The sequence below is a fragment of the Cyclopterus lumpus genome, chromosome 10, assembly GCF_009769545.1.
Source record: "Cyclopterus lumpus isolate fCycLum1 chromosome 10, fCycLum1.pri, whole genome shotgun sequence".
In the NCBI taxonomy this organism is placed as follows: Eukaryota; Metazoa; Chordata; class Actinopteri; order Perciformes; family Cyclopteridae; genus Cyclopterus; species Cyclopterus lumpus.
The window spans coordinates 5,986,834-6,004,775 of NC_046975.1; the positions used below are offsets into that span (position 1 = coordinate 5,986,834).

At 45.4% G+C, this 17,942-nt stretch overlaps 2 protein-coding genes across 7 annotated transcripts in view; one reads left to right on the forward strand and one right to left on the reverse strand.

Moving 5' to 3' along the window:
* zgc:66433 (uncharacterized protein LOC321250 homolog) overlaps positions 1-1,715 on the forward strand; it is a 36,382-nt gene extending 34,667 nt beyond the window's left edge. For all 5 annotated transcript variants that reach the window (XM_034543247.1, XM_034543253.1, XM_034543250.1 and 2 more), the window contains exon 16: positions 167-1,715. In XM_034543247.1, coding sequence (XP_034399138.1) covers positions 167-654 — 488 coding nt within the window. In that variant the 3' untranslated portion in view covers positions 655-1,715. The remainder of the gene's footprint in view (positions 1-166) is intronic.
* Positions 1,716-7,722: 6,007 nt separating this feature from the next.
* LOC117737465 (LON peptidase N-terminal domain and RING finger protein 3-like) lies at positions 7,723-17,383 on the reverse strand. 2 transcript variants are annotated; one of them, XM_034543454.1, is made up of 12 exons: positions 16,497-17,383; positions 14,728-14,846; positions 14,496-14,618; positions 14,220-14,345; positions 13,932-14,130; positions 13,769-13,853; positions 13,400-13,514; positions 13,104-13,225; positions 12,705-12,863; positions 12,437-12,599; positions 12,182-12,331; positions 7,723-11,962 (listed from the first exon to the last, which is right to left on the reverse strand). In XM_034543454.1, the coding sequence occupies exons 1-12, from the start codon at positions 17,197-17,199 to the stop codon at positions 11,801-11,803; spliced, it is 2,226 nt and encodes a 741-aa protein (XP_034399345.1). In that variant the 5' UTR covers positions 17,200-17,383; the 3' UTR covers positions 7,723-11,800. The 2 variants fall into 2 exon arrangements, with proteins under 2 accessions (XP_034399345.1, XP_034399344.1); XM_034543453.1 differs by having other exon boundaries at positions 7,723-11,965.
* Between the last annotated feature and the right edge of the window lie 559 nt (positions 17,384-17,942).

The window sequence follows — 17,942 nt, forward strand, 5'->3', positions numbered from 1 at the left end:
ATATATTTTAAGATTGGAACAGTATATAGCTAAATGAAACAAAAAATAAAAGAAATATGCATATCACATTTTCTCTTACTAGTGATAGGTTAAATACTAAGATGACTGATATGTCACATTGTGCGTTTGATTGATGTGTGTATGTTTCTATTTTCTTTTCTTTCAGTGAGTCCGTTGGACATCAGTAAGCATTCAACATCTGTAGAAAAGGAGGCCAGGAGGTCTCGCTCTCCTCTGACTCCGGTGCCTCCTCATCCTCTTAAATCCCAGGCGCTGCCCTGCCCCGTCCCTTCAAAAGCCCAGCTGCCCCCGGCGACCGCCAAACACCCACCCCAACCTAACCCACCCCAAAGGTCCCTGTCACCCCCTGCTCCGATTCCCGTGTCACAAAAATCACCCTCTTGCACAAGTCCGCCATCTCCCACAAAAACTGCCACCTCATCCAAGACGCCACAGCCCCAGAGCACGACACCCACCTCGCCTCCCTTTTCCCCGGAAAAGTCTGGCTCAAGGGCCCCGGGGCTTACCAGCCAGACCCCGGCCTCTCAGCGAGGCCTGCCTCCCCCGGCGTTGCCCCAGGACGAGCCTCCCTGGATGGCCCTGGCCAAGAAGAAGGCTAAAGCCTGGAGCGAGATGCCCCAGATCGTCCAGTGACGGGTGCTGGTTTCAGTGAGATCTTGTACACGGGCCCAAGCGGGTCGGATCTGCACTGGTTGGAGCAGGGCCGAGCGTCCAGACAGACCAGAATGCATTTGCACACAAAGAGTTGCTGTTTCCTGTGGTTTTCTTATTTCCTGGTTTCTATATCCTGGCTTAAGTCTTCCGATTGGTGTAAACCAGCCAATCACAGCTCAAGACAGGCTCAGTCTAACTGCTTTCACTTCACGTCCTTATGTTGTACATTGATGTTTTCTAAATGGCAGCGTGGTACCCCCACTTTCTATTCAACAGTCTTAGTATGCTAACATGTGCCTGAATGAGAGGAGATCCCTGCAGTCTCACAGCAGAACATATACAAAAAAATGTTATCCAAAGTAACTCAGATGATTCCACCCGATATCAGTAAATACTTCAGGGGAGACAGGATTGTTTTATAAAATGAAAAAGATTTATTCATAAAGTTGGTTAAAAGTGATGATGAAGAGAAGGAGACAGAAGTGTGTGTGTGTGTGTGTGTGTGTGTGTGTGTGTGTGTTAAGCTGGAGGAACTCTCTGATCCGCGTTTCCTCTCAATCTGGTTCTCTAGACTCTTAAATGTCTTGTAGCACGTTCCACTGACACTAAACCAATGTTTGATGTGCTAGCAAGCGCCTCAGCGTGTCCAACGTGTTGTCGACATGAATAATATTTTGAATTGGTCTCTTTTGATATTTTGTGGACGTGGTCTCCCAAAAAGCCCTCTGTTCAGGACTCCAGGAAAACGTATCATGACGTCAGACCTTCATGTGTTTTAATGCGTTTCAGTGCGCCATGTTGGCCGCGTGCTGAGCGGCGGTGAGGAAACATTTCACGATCATAACCGAACATGTCGTGGACACAGCCATCCACACATTAATATATCGCTTGGGGATCGGTTTGCTTCACGAAAGCGTTTCCTTTGCATCAATTTAATCTATCTATCTCACAGTAACTACATATGTTTTATGCATTTTGTATCGCCTTTTCGAGAATGTTGTCTTGTACATAAATGCACAGTAAAGAACAAATCAAATCTTTTTTTTTTCCGGGTTCTTTTGTTATCTGTCTGTATTTTTCTCACAGCAACAAAGCCAACTTCAGCCATTTGGCTTTTAAAAGTTATCGTGCCTTTAATGCGCCATAAATCACTGTGTAGAATCAACACGCATGTATTCAAGCTTAGTTATCAAACACATTGTGAATTAATGCCATAATCAAGAAAGCAATATAGTGATGTTGCCTACCAGAAAATTGAAATGACACACAAATCCAAAAAGCACAATTTGGTCTTCTAAAACCTCTCTAATGTTTTTTTCTGCTTCACTTTATCAAAGTCACACTTTGCATGGAGACTGTTCACATATTGTGATATGATTTGATAGACAGGTTTAAACCTGCAGCTGCATCATTCCACAGAGATAATCACTCTGATTAATCATAATTGTTGCTGTGTGCCATCTTCATTCACTCTTAACCAGTAAATATATATATATATATACTGATATTTACACATCCGGCCAAATCACACAAGGATTGCCTTTATTATAACACCACAGTTATTCAAATAGACCTTGTGGTTGTAGAGATAAACTCATTTTAATATGGGTATGCTCGGGCTAAAGTAAGGCCTTTGGAATTTTGTAACGTTTTGATTTCTTTCTATGCCAAACGAATATATTTTATTATGATAATATCACCACTTCTGTTCTCATTCTTTTTGGCATAGATTCCACGGTCACTGAGGTCAACTCCTCGTGGGACTTCTAATGTGGAGCAACTCGGGAGAGTTTAACGTTCTGCCATGAAAACGTTGCTGCTGTAGGATTCATTCATTCATTATTTCCCAAGCAGAATTGCATCGCCATGAGTGTAATGAGACATTTGAAATAATATATCAGTTAATTTAATAAACAAAACACTTTTGGGGACTCTTGTCAAAACAGCCTAGTGTCTTTAAACCCCAAGCTATTTTCTAGGTCTCTGCTCGAAATAACATAGCCAAACTAAAAAGGGTGTATCTCTGCAACTACAAGGGCTATTTGAATAATGTTGGTGTTATAATAAAGGCAAACCATGTGTGCTTTTGTTCAGATGTGTAAATATTATTATATTTTTTACTGGTTAAGAGTAAATAAAGATGAAAGACAGCAAAAGTTGAATTTCCAGGTTCGCCTAGGAAAAAAAGCACTTTCAAGATGATTATCTCTTGGAAGGATGCACAGCAAAGGTTAAAACACAGAGATCATAGCAACATATGTGAACATTCTCTCTGCAAAGTTTGACTTTGAAAAAGTAAATCAGAACCAAGTTAGAGAGGTTTTAGTACAGATTAATTAGGCGAAATGGGCATTTGGGCAATTTGAATTTTCTCATGTACCAAACCATATATTTCACGTATATTACTTATGGTGTTCAATACATCCAAATGTAGCAGTCTCTGTTGATTATGTTGATTTTTTTTTTTTTTAAAAGCCAAAGATAAGCAACATTTGTGACTGTAAGCGCTAAAGCGATTCATGTTGCTGTGTTCTTTGGCTCATATCTCAGAGATGCTTTGGTGCAGAAGGATTTTCTAAAGATATTTAGAATCTGTGTAGAGTCCTCTTGCTTATTGCTATCTGGCCTTTTGTGATCGCACCGAGCTACGGGTTGTTAGTTCCGGAAACGTGCCGAGTGGGCTGACTCCTGACAAAATGACAATTATGATATTTTCATAATTCTTGCAGTTGGTGTTTGAGTTGTGTGGAAATGGCTTACTGATTATTGTAGCCCATATTCTATGTTCCATGGGGCTTAAAAGGTTAAAGGAGTACAGCATTTTAGTATTAATACTTGATACTTCAGAGAGCTCCTCCTGAGTCCCAGCACAAATTCTACTGAGTCGTACTTCCTGTGATGAGTAGGCTGAACTCATGTGTAGAAATCTGTTAATAATTATCTCTTTAAAAGCAACGCCCCCAAAACCATACGCGCTCATTCAAAGTCACTTTTCATTGGAGCGTCTCAAGCTTTAAATCTAATCAACCCAAAACTTTCTAAGGAGACTTATTAGCCAATAGATTTCAGACCTGCAGTAGTGACTCTCTTTTGGATTTTAAGACACTGACTTATTAAAAACTTGCATTTTAAACTATCAACTTACAGCCCTTTGAGTGTCAGGGACTTGATCACTAACTGTACAATGTGTGTGTGTGTGTGTGTGTGTGTGTGTGTGTGTGTGTGGTCAGAATTTGGGTTCATGGGAATGTGTGTGCACGCGTACAGGAAGCTGTAATCAGTGAGAGGGCTGCTTCAGCTCCCCAGATGTGTTTTCTGGGTGAGTTAGGTAACGCCGCCGCCGCCGCTGCCCTACTTCTGGTACATGCACCGCCACGCGCACACACACACACACACACACGCGGCTCCAAACTGGACCGGCCAAGTGGTACGGTGTGTGTGTGTGTGTGTGCGTGTATTTCCGTGCCAGGTATCCATAGCGATGACTGCTGGGTACTGACCTTCTCATTTACAGGTTATATAACTAACCAACTTGGCAGGAATCACAGAGGTGAGGAGACAAGGAGGAAGGAGGGAAGGGTGTGTGTGTGTGTGTGTGTGTGTGTGTGTGTGTGTGTGTGTGTGTGTGTGTGTGTGTGTGTGCGTGCGTGCGTGTGTGCGTGTGTGCGTGTGTGTGTGTGTGTGTGTGTGTGTGTGTGTGTGTGTGTGTGCGTGTGCGTGTGCGTGTGCGTGTGTGTGTGTGTGCGCGTATATTCAAGTTGACTCGGGCCATTACACACAAAGTTTTGAAAACCAAAAGACACGACTTATCTAGTTGTGAAAAAGAAGGAAAATAAAATCCTCTCAGTGATGAAAGTAATTACAGCTCTCATAATTCAATGTACTAAAGCACTCCCACGTCTGGTCGCGTTCGTCACCGACGTGACACTCATCCGCCCAGAGGAGTGACGAACATATAACGTAAGAGCAAACCAGCAAATAGGCTTAATTCTGCCGCACAGTGTCACTGTATGAAGAAAAAAAAGGTAAACCGGAAGACGCTGAGACGCTCCTCAGTGGACGTGAACCTCACACTGTCAGGCTGCTAAAGCTACTCTCCTTTTTCTTGGGACACATCATCTCTCTGGCTGCAGAGGAGGAGCCGGACGTGAAGAAGTAGATTAAAGGGAAAATCCACCTAAAGTCAGCATGCTTTGAGGTTCGGTCAGAGCGCCAGACTGGCCCCACCTCTTTTGACCTCTGAGTGACCTCTGAGTGACCCCCGGACCGCGGTGAGGTCGGATTCTCCAACCGTCATTGTTTCCAGTGACATTATAGCTGACCATTTGATAGCCCACCGTGTGCCAGCGTTTCATTAACACAACGACAACACTGGCTGGTTCCAGCCTGCAGGAGACGCAGACCGAGGACATTAACACATAGAACAATGTTTGTTTGTTGTAGTTCAACTTATTTCTTTATTTGATTTGTTGTAGGCACCATTGAGACTTCTTGAATCTGCCACCGTAAACAACCTGAAGACTTGAGGAACACTTCTCGGAGTTCCTTGCAAACAATATCCTGATGTGATTTATTTTGGCCATAAACAAAGCCGATCACCGGGTGACCCGCTCATGAACCCATGGATATCATTTTAACACGCTTCTGCTTTTTCAGCCAAACAGGACTGCAACCTGCACTCCCTCTGATTATTGTCAAGACATTTAGTTCGATAGATAGATCGATAGATAATAAATAAAATAAAAGTATATACAGTGTATATAAGTGAGTATCAAGTATATAAAGTGAAAGCGGTGCAAGGGCTTATTGATGTTGATTAAATTTGAGGAGGATCTGGCCAGAGGTGATTTATTATAAAGTCTAATAGCAGTGGTCATGAATGTTCTCCTGTGTTCTCCTGCATCAGGAATGTTCTCCTGTGTTCTCCTGTATCAGGAATGTTCTCCTGCATCAGGAATGTTCTCCTGCATCTGTCCTTGTGACAGCGGCGCCCAAGCATTTCACTCGATAGTGAGACTCTCCTTGTTGCAGTCTGATTCCTTCTGGTGTCAGGTTGAAGGAGTCCGGTCCACAGTGAGCACTCACATCAACACGGTGCATCCTAGACATTGAGTCAAGGTTTTTAATTTTAATTTTTTTATTTATTTATTAGCCTTTATTTAACCAGGTCGATCCCGTTGAGATACAATGACCTATTTTTCAAGGGAAGCCTGGCCAAGACAGCAGCATAGAAAAATTGCAACAGTCACAAGACACAACAGAAATCACATAACACAGATAAAATACATTACAAAAAGAAATAAGGCAACAGGACTAAAGCTCCGGAATCACACCAAAACAAGAACAAGTGCGGTATGAAGCCGCTCCAATTTCTCTCACACGAGTCTTTAAAGTTTCAAGGTTGATGAGCTCCTTTAACTTTAGAGGTGTTTGCAGTGCATCCCAAGCAGCAGGGGCAGCAAACTTAAAACAGTGCTTACCAAATTCAGAGTGAACTTTGAGCATAATTAATAAATAAAGCTCATTGGAACGTAAGCAATAATTGCTCTGGGATTTAAAGATGTAGTTACATAAGTAGTGGTGGAGCAGACCCAAGATAGCTTCATAAATAAAAATATGCCAATGTATAAGGCGGCGTGCTGCCAGAGATGGCCACTCAACTCGAGCATATAAGATGCAGCGGTGAGTGAGGGCTTTACAACCAGTGAGGAACCTTAAGGCACCATGACACACAGTGTCTAGAGAACGCAGACAGTTTGCTGGGGCATTCATATATAAGAGATCACTGTAATCAAGTACAGGGAGGAAAGTGGTAGCAATCAACTTTTTTCGGGTAAAAAAAGAAAAAAAAGGTAATGGTAGAAATGAACTGCATGCAATATGCTGGTGTCATTAAAGCGCCCGTGCCTCTATATTTAGAGGCGCGGGTTAGGCACGAGCAGGCCTTCAAATCTCTAAGAGTCCTCATGGGACTGCAGCGAGCTAATACTGGCTAATCTGCAGTGTGATTACACTGAAGAGCAACACAGAGTGAGCCAGGAAGAAGGAGACGCCGCTCTTTCCCTCCATCTCTCTCTTTCTCTACCACTTCTTCTGCCTCCTTGTAAGTCTCTAACTCCGACTGAGTGGCCCACATTTGCATTTGGACGTCTGTCCAGCTTTTCACTGTCTCTGTCTCTCTCTCTGTATATCTATGTCATTCATCTGCACATCAAAGGGTCTGTGTGTGTTTTTTCTGCGAGTGTGCAGAAAAAACGTATTGGAGACCCATGTATGTGTGAAAGCAAGCGGTCACTTTCTCTGGTCCCAAAATCCCCAAAGCCTGACTCTCTGTCTCTGTCTCACACACAAAAAGTAGTTATATTCAACAGGCGTTTCTTTCTTACACACACACACACACACTCTGCTTTGGCAATGCCCTCCTCACCCACCGTGTCTTCCTCAGCCTACCTTCTACTGACCTAATCGAATACGAAGTGTAGCTGAAGAGTAACTCCACTCTGAAAGCACGTAATGTGAGCCGTCGCCCAGCTGTTATATAACAGGGCTCGCTTATGAAATGCAACAACTCTGGTCACATTGCCAGCATGCGTACGTATGAGCTGGTGTTGCATTGGAATAATCTAACCGTGCGCAACTGATTACGTGACCCCCGCTTCAGTACGGCTCTCCGCTTGTTTGCATTCTCGGGAAGAGTTTGTTGAGAAGACAGGAAAAATAAAAGTATCTTAGTCGTAGCATAGCTTAGCACGACGGGGAGTTTAAGTACACAAACAAGATATAAAGTGTTCATTTCTAAGTGTTAAATAGATTTAAAAAGATGCCGGGAGGAGGATGTTATTTTCGGACAGAGCTAGGCGACCCGTTCCCAGTCTTTATGCTAAGCTAAGCTAATCTGTCTGTAGCTTCATAATTAATTATCGATCAGTAGTATCGGTCGCTGACTACCTCCCACATCACTCACCTTACGGACTGGAGGTTTGAATTCATCTTGTGAATTATGAACCGGTAATCTGATCTGAGAAAGAAAGAGGCGTCAGACTGGAGTCCAGTCCAGCGTGTTCGCGATCCCATTCAGGACCGAGAACGCAAACCTTTTGGTTTATTCACAAGTTGCAGCTTCAGAACTGTACATTTGCAAAAGTAATGCATACTAAAGTTTTACTATAAAAACAGACATGTACAGAGAACATCCGAGACATACATACATTCATCTTGTGCGAATTCACCCGGACACATTTAGAGGCCGTCGACCTTTCGAAGCGGGGCAGAAATATAGATGTATAGATATGAGGACCGGCAAAGCTTTCGTTTTCATTTTTAAGAGTTCACAAAGCATGAATGTTTGGCCAGAGGAATTCAAATAGTCGGGATCAGTGTCAAATACATTTTACAGAAGCCTTTGAATTCACAGCTTTGACACGTGGCATAAACTCTGTTGATGACGGTGCATTTTGACATGGGCACACTTTGTTTTTCTTTTTAAAAAAAAGAAGAAAAAAAAAGGGGGGTACATTTTGGGACCAGTTGACATTATTTGTTTGTATAATCAAATTACATTTAATTTCCCACAGATTAAAACAACAATGACAGGAACACAAGAAAATTAGGAAGCACCGTTTTTCTCTCTCTCTTTGTGGAAGTGCTCTAGGAGGATGCCAGAGGTAGTTACACTTCCTCAAAAGGTCAGTGGTTGAATTCTGAAAGGTCATGATATCAATGGGCAATGACCACCTGCATAGCTGGATTACAAACGATCCGCAAGATCCCACTTCTTCTACAAGCCATTTTTACAGCTACACAGGAAGTGGGAATGCCCTGTTCGCCCGACACTAAGACAATAAAAGCTCGGTGTCAGTGCCGGTTTGTTAGCATGACCGAAGTTATCACGAGCCCGGAGTGCTACAGAATGTGAAACAAGCAGCTTTCGACCCACCCTGAACTTTCAGGGTTAAAAAACAAATGCCGCAGTATTCACGTCCCAGCTGGGCTTACAACCCGTGCCGTTTCCCGATCAACACCTTCTCCTCTCAAATCATCTCCACGAGAATCCGAGCACATAGGACTCTCATCAGCAACGAAAACATTCTATCCTTTTTCATACATATTTAAAAAGCACACAAAATAGCAGCAATTGGAGTTGCTGTAATCGCCGTTATTAATACGAGTCAACCGGGGTTGCAGGGGATGAGCGGTGTTGGTTGCAGGTGCGGGAAGTAAATTAAATCCCACATGTCCCACAGAACCCATGGTCATGAACGATGGTTTTAAAAAAGGGGTAGTTCAACTTCAAAGTAAAAAAATACATGCGTTTCCTCAGGTGTGAGTTGAATGGATTCGGAGATATTGGCCGACGGGATGTTCTGATTTTGGGGTGAACTGTCCCTTTAAAAAAGGTGGGTCATGTGTGAAGCTAAGCTAGCCAGCTGCTGGTGCTAGCTGACGCTTGAATTAGTGATGTAACATGAGAGGAGCAGCAATCTTCTCATCTAACTTTCATAAGCTTATCGACCAAAATGTGGAGCTACCCTTTAACGAGTCCAGATATCTAGAGAGGAGATGAGCGTTGGTTGACCTCATGGCTTCTCAAAGACATTACGGTAAGATGGGATTCAAAACATCAGCACACATCAAAGTGTAAATGGAAGAAGTCCAACTTAAGGCACTAGAACTGCTGTCACAGATGAACAATAATTCACAGATATCAGTTGTAAACCGAAGCATCATTTCAGTGTCATGCTTACATTTGTGGGATGAGGGACAAAAAGAAAAACTAAATAGCATCAGCTTCACATGCGACGATGTCGACAGAGAGATCCGTTTTTTTCTTTTTACAAATTGTAAAAAAAAAAAAAAAAAAAAAGAATAAGCATGTCATTGCATTTTAGGTGGATTTTCCCTTTAATCTACTTCACGTCTATCTGGATTTGTCTCTGGGTGTGATATGCTTTTACACTGGCGGGGTGATTATATCGGACTAATGTCGTTTCCCTTTCCTGCCCAGTTCGTGCGGTATAGCTTCTTAGTGGTGGCCAGTTAGGATATCAGCAAACAATAGGGTGATACTTTCAGACATGGTGGATCGATGATTGAAGTGGTGGGACAAACACCTTCCAATTGAATTTAACACTAGGGTCATTGTACAATGATCTATTGCAATATCAATATTAACGACTTTGGCCCTTATGGTACAAAATAATAAATGAGGATGACACCGACGTGACACTCCCTGCACTAATACACACATGAAATAAGAGAAGACATGCCAGAAAGTGACGAAAAATTATAAAATACAAAGAACCCGACAGAAACATGTACAAATCAAAAAGACACGTGTATAAAATAAAAGAGTTTAAAGGCAAAGCTCAATAATCTTTTGTTTTCCAGAGAGCTGCCCTTGACTTGTAAAAGCAGTCATGTCACAGACAACAACCAGCAAGGCCTCAATAAGTCTTCATCTCAGAAATACATTTGTGGGAAATTCTCAAAATAGGTTTGGGGAGGACCTTAAAATGAGCCTGCTATGTAAAACTGTCCCACTACAGAAGGCACTGGCCTTTACCCCTCGCATGCATCACTTGGGGACCGTCTACCGATTAAACCACCAGAAGATTTGACTTCTGTGGTAACCAAAATACTTATGTCCTCTGACTCAAGTGAACATGCACACCGTGAGGCTGGCCTGGACCGGTTCTTTCCCTTACGTCAAGTGAAAGTGCAAAAATAAAGTCTGAATAAATAGTGAATAAATACACATAGGACATAACGGTATCTGAAATCCAGACGTGGCTCTCTTTGAGCGTGGAAGTATTTCAGCCATAGAGCGGCCGCTGACGGCAAAGGAAACCCAAATATGGTTTTATTCAAAATAGCTGGGCTTGCGAGCAGCCAATCAAAATACCACGCTGACTCGAGTCACCGGTGATCTAACAAACGGGTTCTGGGAGGGAATCTGCCCTCGACTCCAGTTTCCATAGCTGGTCCTGGACCGTTTCAGCGGCAGCCATGTTGGCTTTTTGATTGCGTAAATAGTGTTTATTTTTGCCATAATAATATCTGACAGTTACCGAGGTATTATGGCCGATGTTTGGGGTCAAATGTTAAGTAAAAAAAAGAAAGAAAGAAAAGACAGTCTTTGGAAAGTGAGCAGCTCAACATCTCTCTCTGTGAAATGTAAACAATGTCACTGCATGCATAAATAATGCCAAAATAAATAAGGAAAAAAATAATAAAAGAAATCAGACAAATAAAGAAATGAAAATGTCTGAATGGAACATCAAGAGCCTTAAAGCACGCCAATGTAAAGGTTCAGTCATTTGTTATTCAGCTGCATGATGTGGTGAGTCAGACAGGGACAGAAGGGAAGGAAGACTGAATAGCAGCCAATAGAAATGAGTTAAAGTTATATGAAAGGTGGGCAGAACAGTAAACACATCTTTTGTAGATGTCTACACGTAGTAACGAGCACACCAATTAGTCCTCTATAGTCAGTAATTTCATCATTGGAGGGGCAAATCACTTGTTTGGTCCCTCGCGAAGCTCATATGTACATTTAAAAGACATGGATTAGCTGAGTCAGCTAAAGCTACGTTCAGACAGCTGTATATCATATCAGACTGCAGACTGTTTGTTTGCCTTCCAGAGGAAGAGCATGAACTACAAAAATGGAGGAAGACCACAAAAGGCAGCAGTGGAACCTGTGGAGTCACGTCAGCTGTTTGTTGAAGAAGAAAGAAAATCACATTTCCATCCTGTCTGGACATAGCTGAAGTCCGCACGGTTAGTTTTTCTAGAGAATGCTATGAATGGAAGATATCAATGCATTCACATCGAGTGTCCCGGTTGATGCGTTTCTTTTTCTCGCTAAAGTTTGAGTCCAGCGCTGCTTTCTGAATGGGATTGTGGCTACAGCGGGATTGTGGCTACAGCGGGACGGTGACGGGATCAATGCCCGCTCCTTTGGGCATCAAACAGGAAGAACAGCAGGTCAACTGCTCCTTTGAAGGAGGGCCTGTGTGTGTGTGTGTGTGTGTGTGTGTGTGTGTGTGTGTGTGTGTGTGTGTGCGTGTGTGTGTGTGTGTGTGTGGAGAGGGGTGTCGCTACTGCATTTTCCAGTTGTGGAGCGTTAATGTCCCCGGTGCCTGCTGTGGGCCATGAAGAGCAGCACTTTGCGGATGCCGCTGAGGCGATCCTTCAGAGAGGTGAGGGCCAGGAACGGCAGCTGGGCTCGGCCCTCCAGCGGAAGAACGGCGAGTAACCACCAACACCACGAGGGGCCGTTAGGACTCTGCTAAAGAAGGGAGGAGGGCACACGGGGAGAGGGGTTTAAACACACGAGAAAGTAGGAACAGAGGGATATTCTACTCGGGTCTCTTTAGGATAATCGTGGCAATGGGTTCGAGCTGATCTGCCTCAGTGTCTCCATTTGGGGCCTCAATCTCTTTTATGGTATAAAAAACCATAAAAGGAGTAAAAAAGTGTCACTTTGTAAATTGTGTGCGTGTACCTGAAGTTCAGAGTCTTTCTGAGGCATGGGTCCAAAGTGTCCCTCAATGCGGTCCTTCTGCTCGGCCTTCAAGGAGTTGACCCACACCAGGGCCTGGTCGTACACCGCGTCGTGCAGAGTATGCAGCTCACGCTCTGCCAGACCCTCCACCTAAACACACACACACAATGCTATGAGTCATCACATCTTAAGGGAACCCTCCATCAAGCCATCCCTCTCCCAGCTACTCCTCATCTGCCCAGTCCTCCCTCATACCTTAACGTCCTCCAGGTACTCGATATCGGCCATGTTGTATCCATCCCTCTCGCTGTGCTGGACGACTTTAAACCTTCGCATGCCGACGGTGTTCACCACCGAGCGGCCGTCGGAGAAGAACTTCACGTCGCCGATCTCCAGCAGGCACCCGTAGTCCGCAAACCTAGAGACGGGGGAGGGCGGGTTATTACACTTCCTGGATCCATACTCTGGTCACCGCGGTGTTAAAAACACCACAACACGCCTAAGACGCCGTCCCAGCACTGACCCTTTGAGGTTGTCTCCCAGACACATGCCGAAGCTGTTGGTTCCCGTCTCGATGCATCGGCGAATCATCAGTCTGTAGCACGGCTCGAAGATATGGAGCGGGCACGGGACAGTGGGGAAGGCCATGGTGCACACGAATATAGGCACATTCTTGTTAAGACTGAGGGGAGAAAACAATGAAGGGGCACGTGTTTACCAAGGAAATACAACACAGTGGTTTTCTATAGAAAGGTCTTTTAAATGTTCGGAAGAACAGTTGAATGCCCATAAAAACATCTGCCCCATAACTCACAACTAACTATTAGCCCCTAAAAACTAATTTTGGAAATGTTGCGTCAGCGAGCGGACACAGCGAGTATATTAAGAGGGCGGAGAAGAGCAGAGGAGGACACAAACTTACTTTGAGAGCTCGGCCATCTCTTCCTGGTGGATTTTCTGTCTCTCTATGAGCTCCGAGGGAAGATACTTCGATATCAGGTTCTCCGTTAGTACCGTCTTGCAGTACGGCCTCTGGACCAGGTACTGGGGAGAGATACAGACTGTGTCAGAAACACGATCATAGTGGCAGAAACACAGAGAGAGAGTTTCAACGTGAGGGCCCGTTCTATGCTATACCCCATGACATCCTCTTATTCTGTGCGTGGTTCGGAACTGTAGGGATTCAATTAGTATAAAATGAACGGCACCGCGTCGTACCTCGGACAGCTCCTCTTTACAGAGAGGACACTTGGGGTTGTGGTCCAGACACCGCTCCAGACACCGCAGACAGAAAGTGTGGCCGCACGGCGTCGTCACCGGCTCATAGAAAAGTCTGGGTGGGGGAACCAGCAGACAAACGCAACACCTCAAAACCGTGGACAATTTGTCAAAACAATGTGAAATAAATATTAATTTCAGGTTGTCTGCTGGCAGAGACAAAAACCCTTTATGTTGGTTTCTCTCAGGCTGCATTTCTGCATATCACACGTTTCCACCGTCCGAGGCCATTTAGTTACACAACTACCGCATGGTGGTGCGCCGGCTGTCAGTAAATATTTAGATCCGACACTGTGAAGCAAACCTCACCTCATACACAGAGAACACTCCAGGTCTGCTGGGTCCAAGGTGCCACTGGCTGCAGAGCTCAGTTGATCCGTCCCTTGTGCTGGCTCTGAAAGGAGAGATCACGAGATACTGAATAAGACACATGCCGCTAGGCTACGTGCAGGTGGTTTGCGCGTAAACTCACCGGACTTGACTCTCTTGTGATCGTCTCTCCTCTCCTGTCCTTCGTCCTCCTCCTCTTCTGAGCTCCTGTGTTTCCTTTTGAGGAGGAAGCTGTGATCCATGTTCCCCTGACCTTTGACCTCACCGCCCTCGGGCCTTTCGGGTGCAGGAGGGGTGGGGCCAAGACCGCCCTCGGGCGACAACAGGCTGGGACGAAAGATCTGAGAGAGGGAGCAGGACTATGAAACCTCATGCCCGTCCAGCGTCACGCGTTTCCTCATAAAGTGCCGACTGCGGTCGCAACTCTTACCTGGGGCGGAGTGTCGATGCTGATGCTGTTCTTGACGTGCGCTTTGAAAGACGTGTGCACGTTGGCGTAGTCTGAGATGTGTTCAGGGACCTGACCGGTGACCGGAGCCAGGAGATCACAGAGGAGCTGAGAGAAGACAACACAGGAGGCTGGGATTAATCTACATGTATTTAAATTATGAACAGGCAAAAACAATTTTGGGTCTTTTGAGGGGTGACACATGGAATATATGATATTCATATGTAGGAGTCCACAACAATACTCATGATGATTTACCCTGTGAGCCTCGACATTGGCCAGTCTACAGTCCGGCTCTATGGACAGACAGACCAGGTACTCCCTAAGAGCCTCCTCGGTCCTACCCAGCGAAACCAGGGCCTGGGCCTTACGAACATGACCCTGCAGGAAGGAGGAAGATGTATCACTTATCTAGCATCCATGCATTTGAATAACGTCAACTGATTATTACATATATATAACATATGTAGGAAGCGTTTGTCTGCCATACCTTGGACCAGTGAGGCATGAGTCTGCAGGCCATCTCTGCGTCTCTCAGGGCCTTTTCATAGTGTCTCAGGCTGGAGTGGATCTGGGAGCGGTTACTGAACAGTATGTGGTCCATGGGTGCTGAGGAGGAGAGGAGAGACAGTCCGTTAGTGAGGTTGATAGTTCCATTGTTGGTGTTTACGAGAGTCCAAGAGCCCGAGGTATAACAAGCTAAAATATTTAATTTACAGTGGTGTAAAACAGAGAAAAGACAGCAGATTGTCACATGCGAGCAGCTGGAACTAGTGGATATTACCTTATTATACTGAGAAAACGGTTTCATAACATACTGCAGAATTTCCAGGAAAAAAAAGCAGGCACCAATTATTTATTTTCTTATTTATTAGAATTATTATTTATTATTTTATATACCGATTAGATAAAAAGGTGACATGAACGTAGGAATGATTAAATGGAACCCTTCCCTCCACATTACAAAACGCATTACGCAAAAAAGAGGAAAAAAAGAAAAAGTGACGCCTTACAAAACGGTGCAGCACTATCAAGGTCACCCACATTCCAGGTTTCATAACTATAAGGAAGTATGCAGCTAGCCTCATGGGAACCATGGGAACCAGGGGGAGGGGGGGCGACCAGAACTTGTTTAGTAGGCATGAAATAGATTGATAGGATAACAAGTGCTGCCCCCCCTTCTTCTTTTCATGCCGAGATTCAGCTAAAACTATTTTGCATACATTCCAAAGTGGCGAGGGAATAGGCGCCTTTGGTTAATAACAGAAACGGAGACAGAGTGATGGGTCAACCTGTTCTCCCATCTTTCAAAGTCACTGCGGTTTGAAGCTGGTCCTTTCCACACAAAAAAATACAAATAAATATGGGACAGATATTTGATTCTGCCTGGACAACCCTGCCCAGTGTTTGGTGTCCGAGCAGCTGGCAGAGTCACGCTCCATGGTGGTGCAATTTAAACTAGTCCTTGTTTCAGTCCGGGGGGGAAACTATGGTGTACTTCTCTGGAGGATTCAACGAAGAAACAAGTCACTTTAAACCGACACAACCCCGCGTTGACTGAGAAGCACCACCACCACACAGTAAAGGTCAACCGAGATCGGGTCAAGTGGACTTCTGAGCCAGAGGAGAATCCAATTAGGGAATGACACCACTATAAGCGTGTCGTAAAGGCTCTTAAGGGATGAACTTCACACCACCAGGTATCCTGATTGACAACTAGGTGCACATAATTGCACTACTACTACTAATCCCTGTCTGTAGGCCACAGCTCACCTGTTCCACCACCACCTAGGCCTATCTTCAAACCTCTGGCATGGAGGCCCTAGTGGTGACCTGAAATAGTACCCTTGACCCACATTAGCCTGAATCATTGTTTGTCGTTATACAATGAGAGGGGCTGAGGGGAGGGGGAGATACGCGCTTACGCAATGTTTGGTGCGCGAGCCCAGCCTACGTAACCGTGTTATCCAACACATGGCGCCGTGGCTCTCGGATGCCAGCAGAGGCAGCGAGAGTCACACACACACACACACACACTTACGAAACAAAGTCACGTAACGGCGTTGTATTGTTTACTGTATCGCTTTCGCTACAAGTCGCTCACGTGACAATGATGGCGCAGCAACCGTGTGGAAAAGTAGCCCGACGACACAAATCAATACAAATATATACAAGTTAAAAGTAGCAACACCAAGACAGGGTTCGCCCGGTCACACCCGCAGTAGAGACCCGTAAACCAGCGTGTTAAGAGTGTCCTACCTATCAGCGTGGCTCGGTTGTATTTGTCCAGCGCCGCCTCCACCTTCCTCTCGGCGTACAGCGCGTTGCCCTCCCGCCTCAGCCGGCCGGCCTGGTGCAAGGTCGGGAACCACTTCGCCAGCAGGTTGCTGAGGACCACGTCGACCCTGTAACTCTGGACGCCGGCCACCCTGGAGCCGTCCCCGCACTCTTTACACATCACCGGCAGCTCCTTCTCCTTCCGCTCCCTCTCCAGACACTTTTTGCAGAAGCAGTGTCCACACGGCAGAGTCACGGGCTCGAACAGAAAGCTCAGGCATATCCGACAGGAGAAGTCTTCGTACCCGAAGCCCGCGGCGCCGCCTCCCGTCGGACGTCCGGCCGCCGCCGCCCCGACCTGTCCTCCTTTCCTCGGGGTCTCGTGTCGACCGTCGCCCCCCGCGCCCTGCTCTCCGATACTACTCGACAGGTACTCTATGAGGTTGGTCAGGTGAATGGGTCTCAGTCTCTCCGTCTCCGAGGCTTGTCGGTACGCGTCGAAAGCTTCGGTGAATTTGCCCCCGAAGGCGAGCGCATCAGCCCGCATGACCATCAGCTCCTGCCGGCCCCCTGGATCTCCGAGGCACGCCAGCTGGCACTCGTAGATGTCCGCGGCCAGGTCAAAGTTGTTCGACTGGAAAGCGTCCGCCGCGAGCTGCAGCATGCTCTCGCTCTCTGTCCCCATAGCCCGCAAGTTGCGAGAAGTCCGTCCGCCCCCTTCACCTATGTGACGCGTGTCTGGTCAAAACACCCGCTGCGGAGCATGTCTGCGCGTGCTGCCGGGAAGTCTACTGACGCGGTCACGGTCGGGTCCAGGAAGCATCCGTAATATCCTCAATGGAGCGACGCAGAAGAAAGAAAGAAAAAGAACGTTACGTAAAAGTTGTGTCACGTGGTGCCGGTCAGCTGTTCTCATTGGACGAGTTTAGAAAACACAATCTGCCATGTAACAGTCGGTGTTACAACATGTTTTTGGTTTAGTTATCGGTGGTACGATAATTAATCCAAGGGACTTTCAGAGGCATTCTATCTCTGCGTATTGTTCATATAATTACACAGGAAAAATAGCTAATCACCCGCTACAAGTTCAGGCTTCCCTGTTAAGTGACTCCTTCAGCCGTCATATAACAAGTTAAAGTTAAGTAACATTTCCATTTCCATGTTTTTAGTTATGCTAAATGTTATGGCACACAGGCAGCATTTTGAGTACAGTGGATAGATCTTACTCTGCCACAAACTGTACTTCTGGAGAGCAGTCTCTCACCAGCACTCTGAGGCCTCCGCCATTGTCCTCAGTCAGTGTTGCATAAAGGTTTTATAACAACAATAAGTGACATCATACATTGAGAAGTTTGTTGAAGTAAAGCTGTATTATTATGTTTGGTAGTTCCACTACTACTAATAAAGAAAAATGTATCAGGAGTGAGA

Bases quoted from the DNA above. Each gene is read 5' to 3' on its own strand.
- LOC117737465 (XM_034543453.1), bottom strand. From the start codon at position 17,199: ATGGGGACAGAGAGCGAGAGCATGCTGCAGCTCGCGGCGGACGCTTTC. The intron at 14,619-14,727 runs GTATGGCAGACA...TCCTTCCTGCAG, and splicing joins TCATGCCTCACTGGTCCAAG to GGTCATGTTCGTAAGGCCCA. The intron at 14,131-14,219 runs GTAAGAGTTGCG...TCCCTCTCTCAG, and splicing joins GCATCGACACTCCGCCCCAG to ATCTTTCGTCCCAGCCTGTT.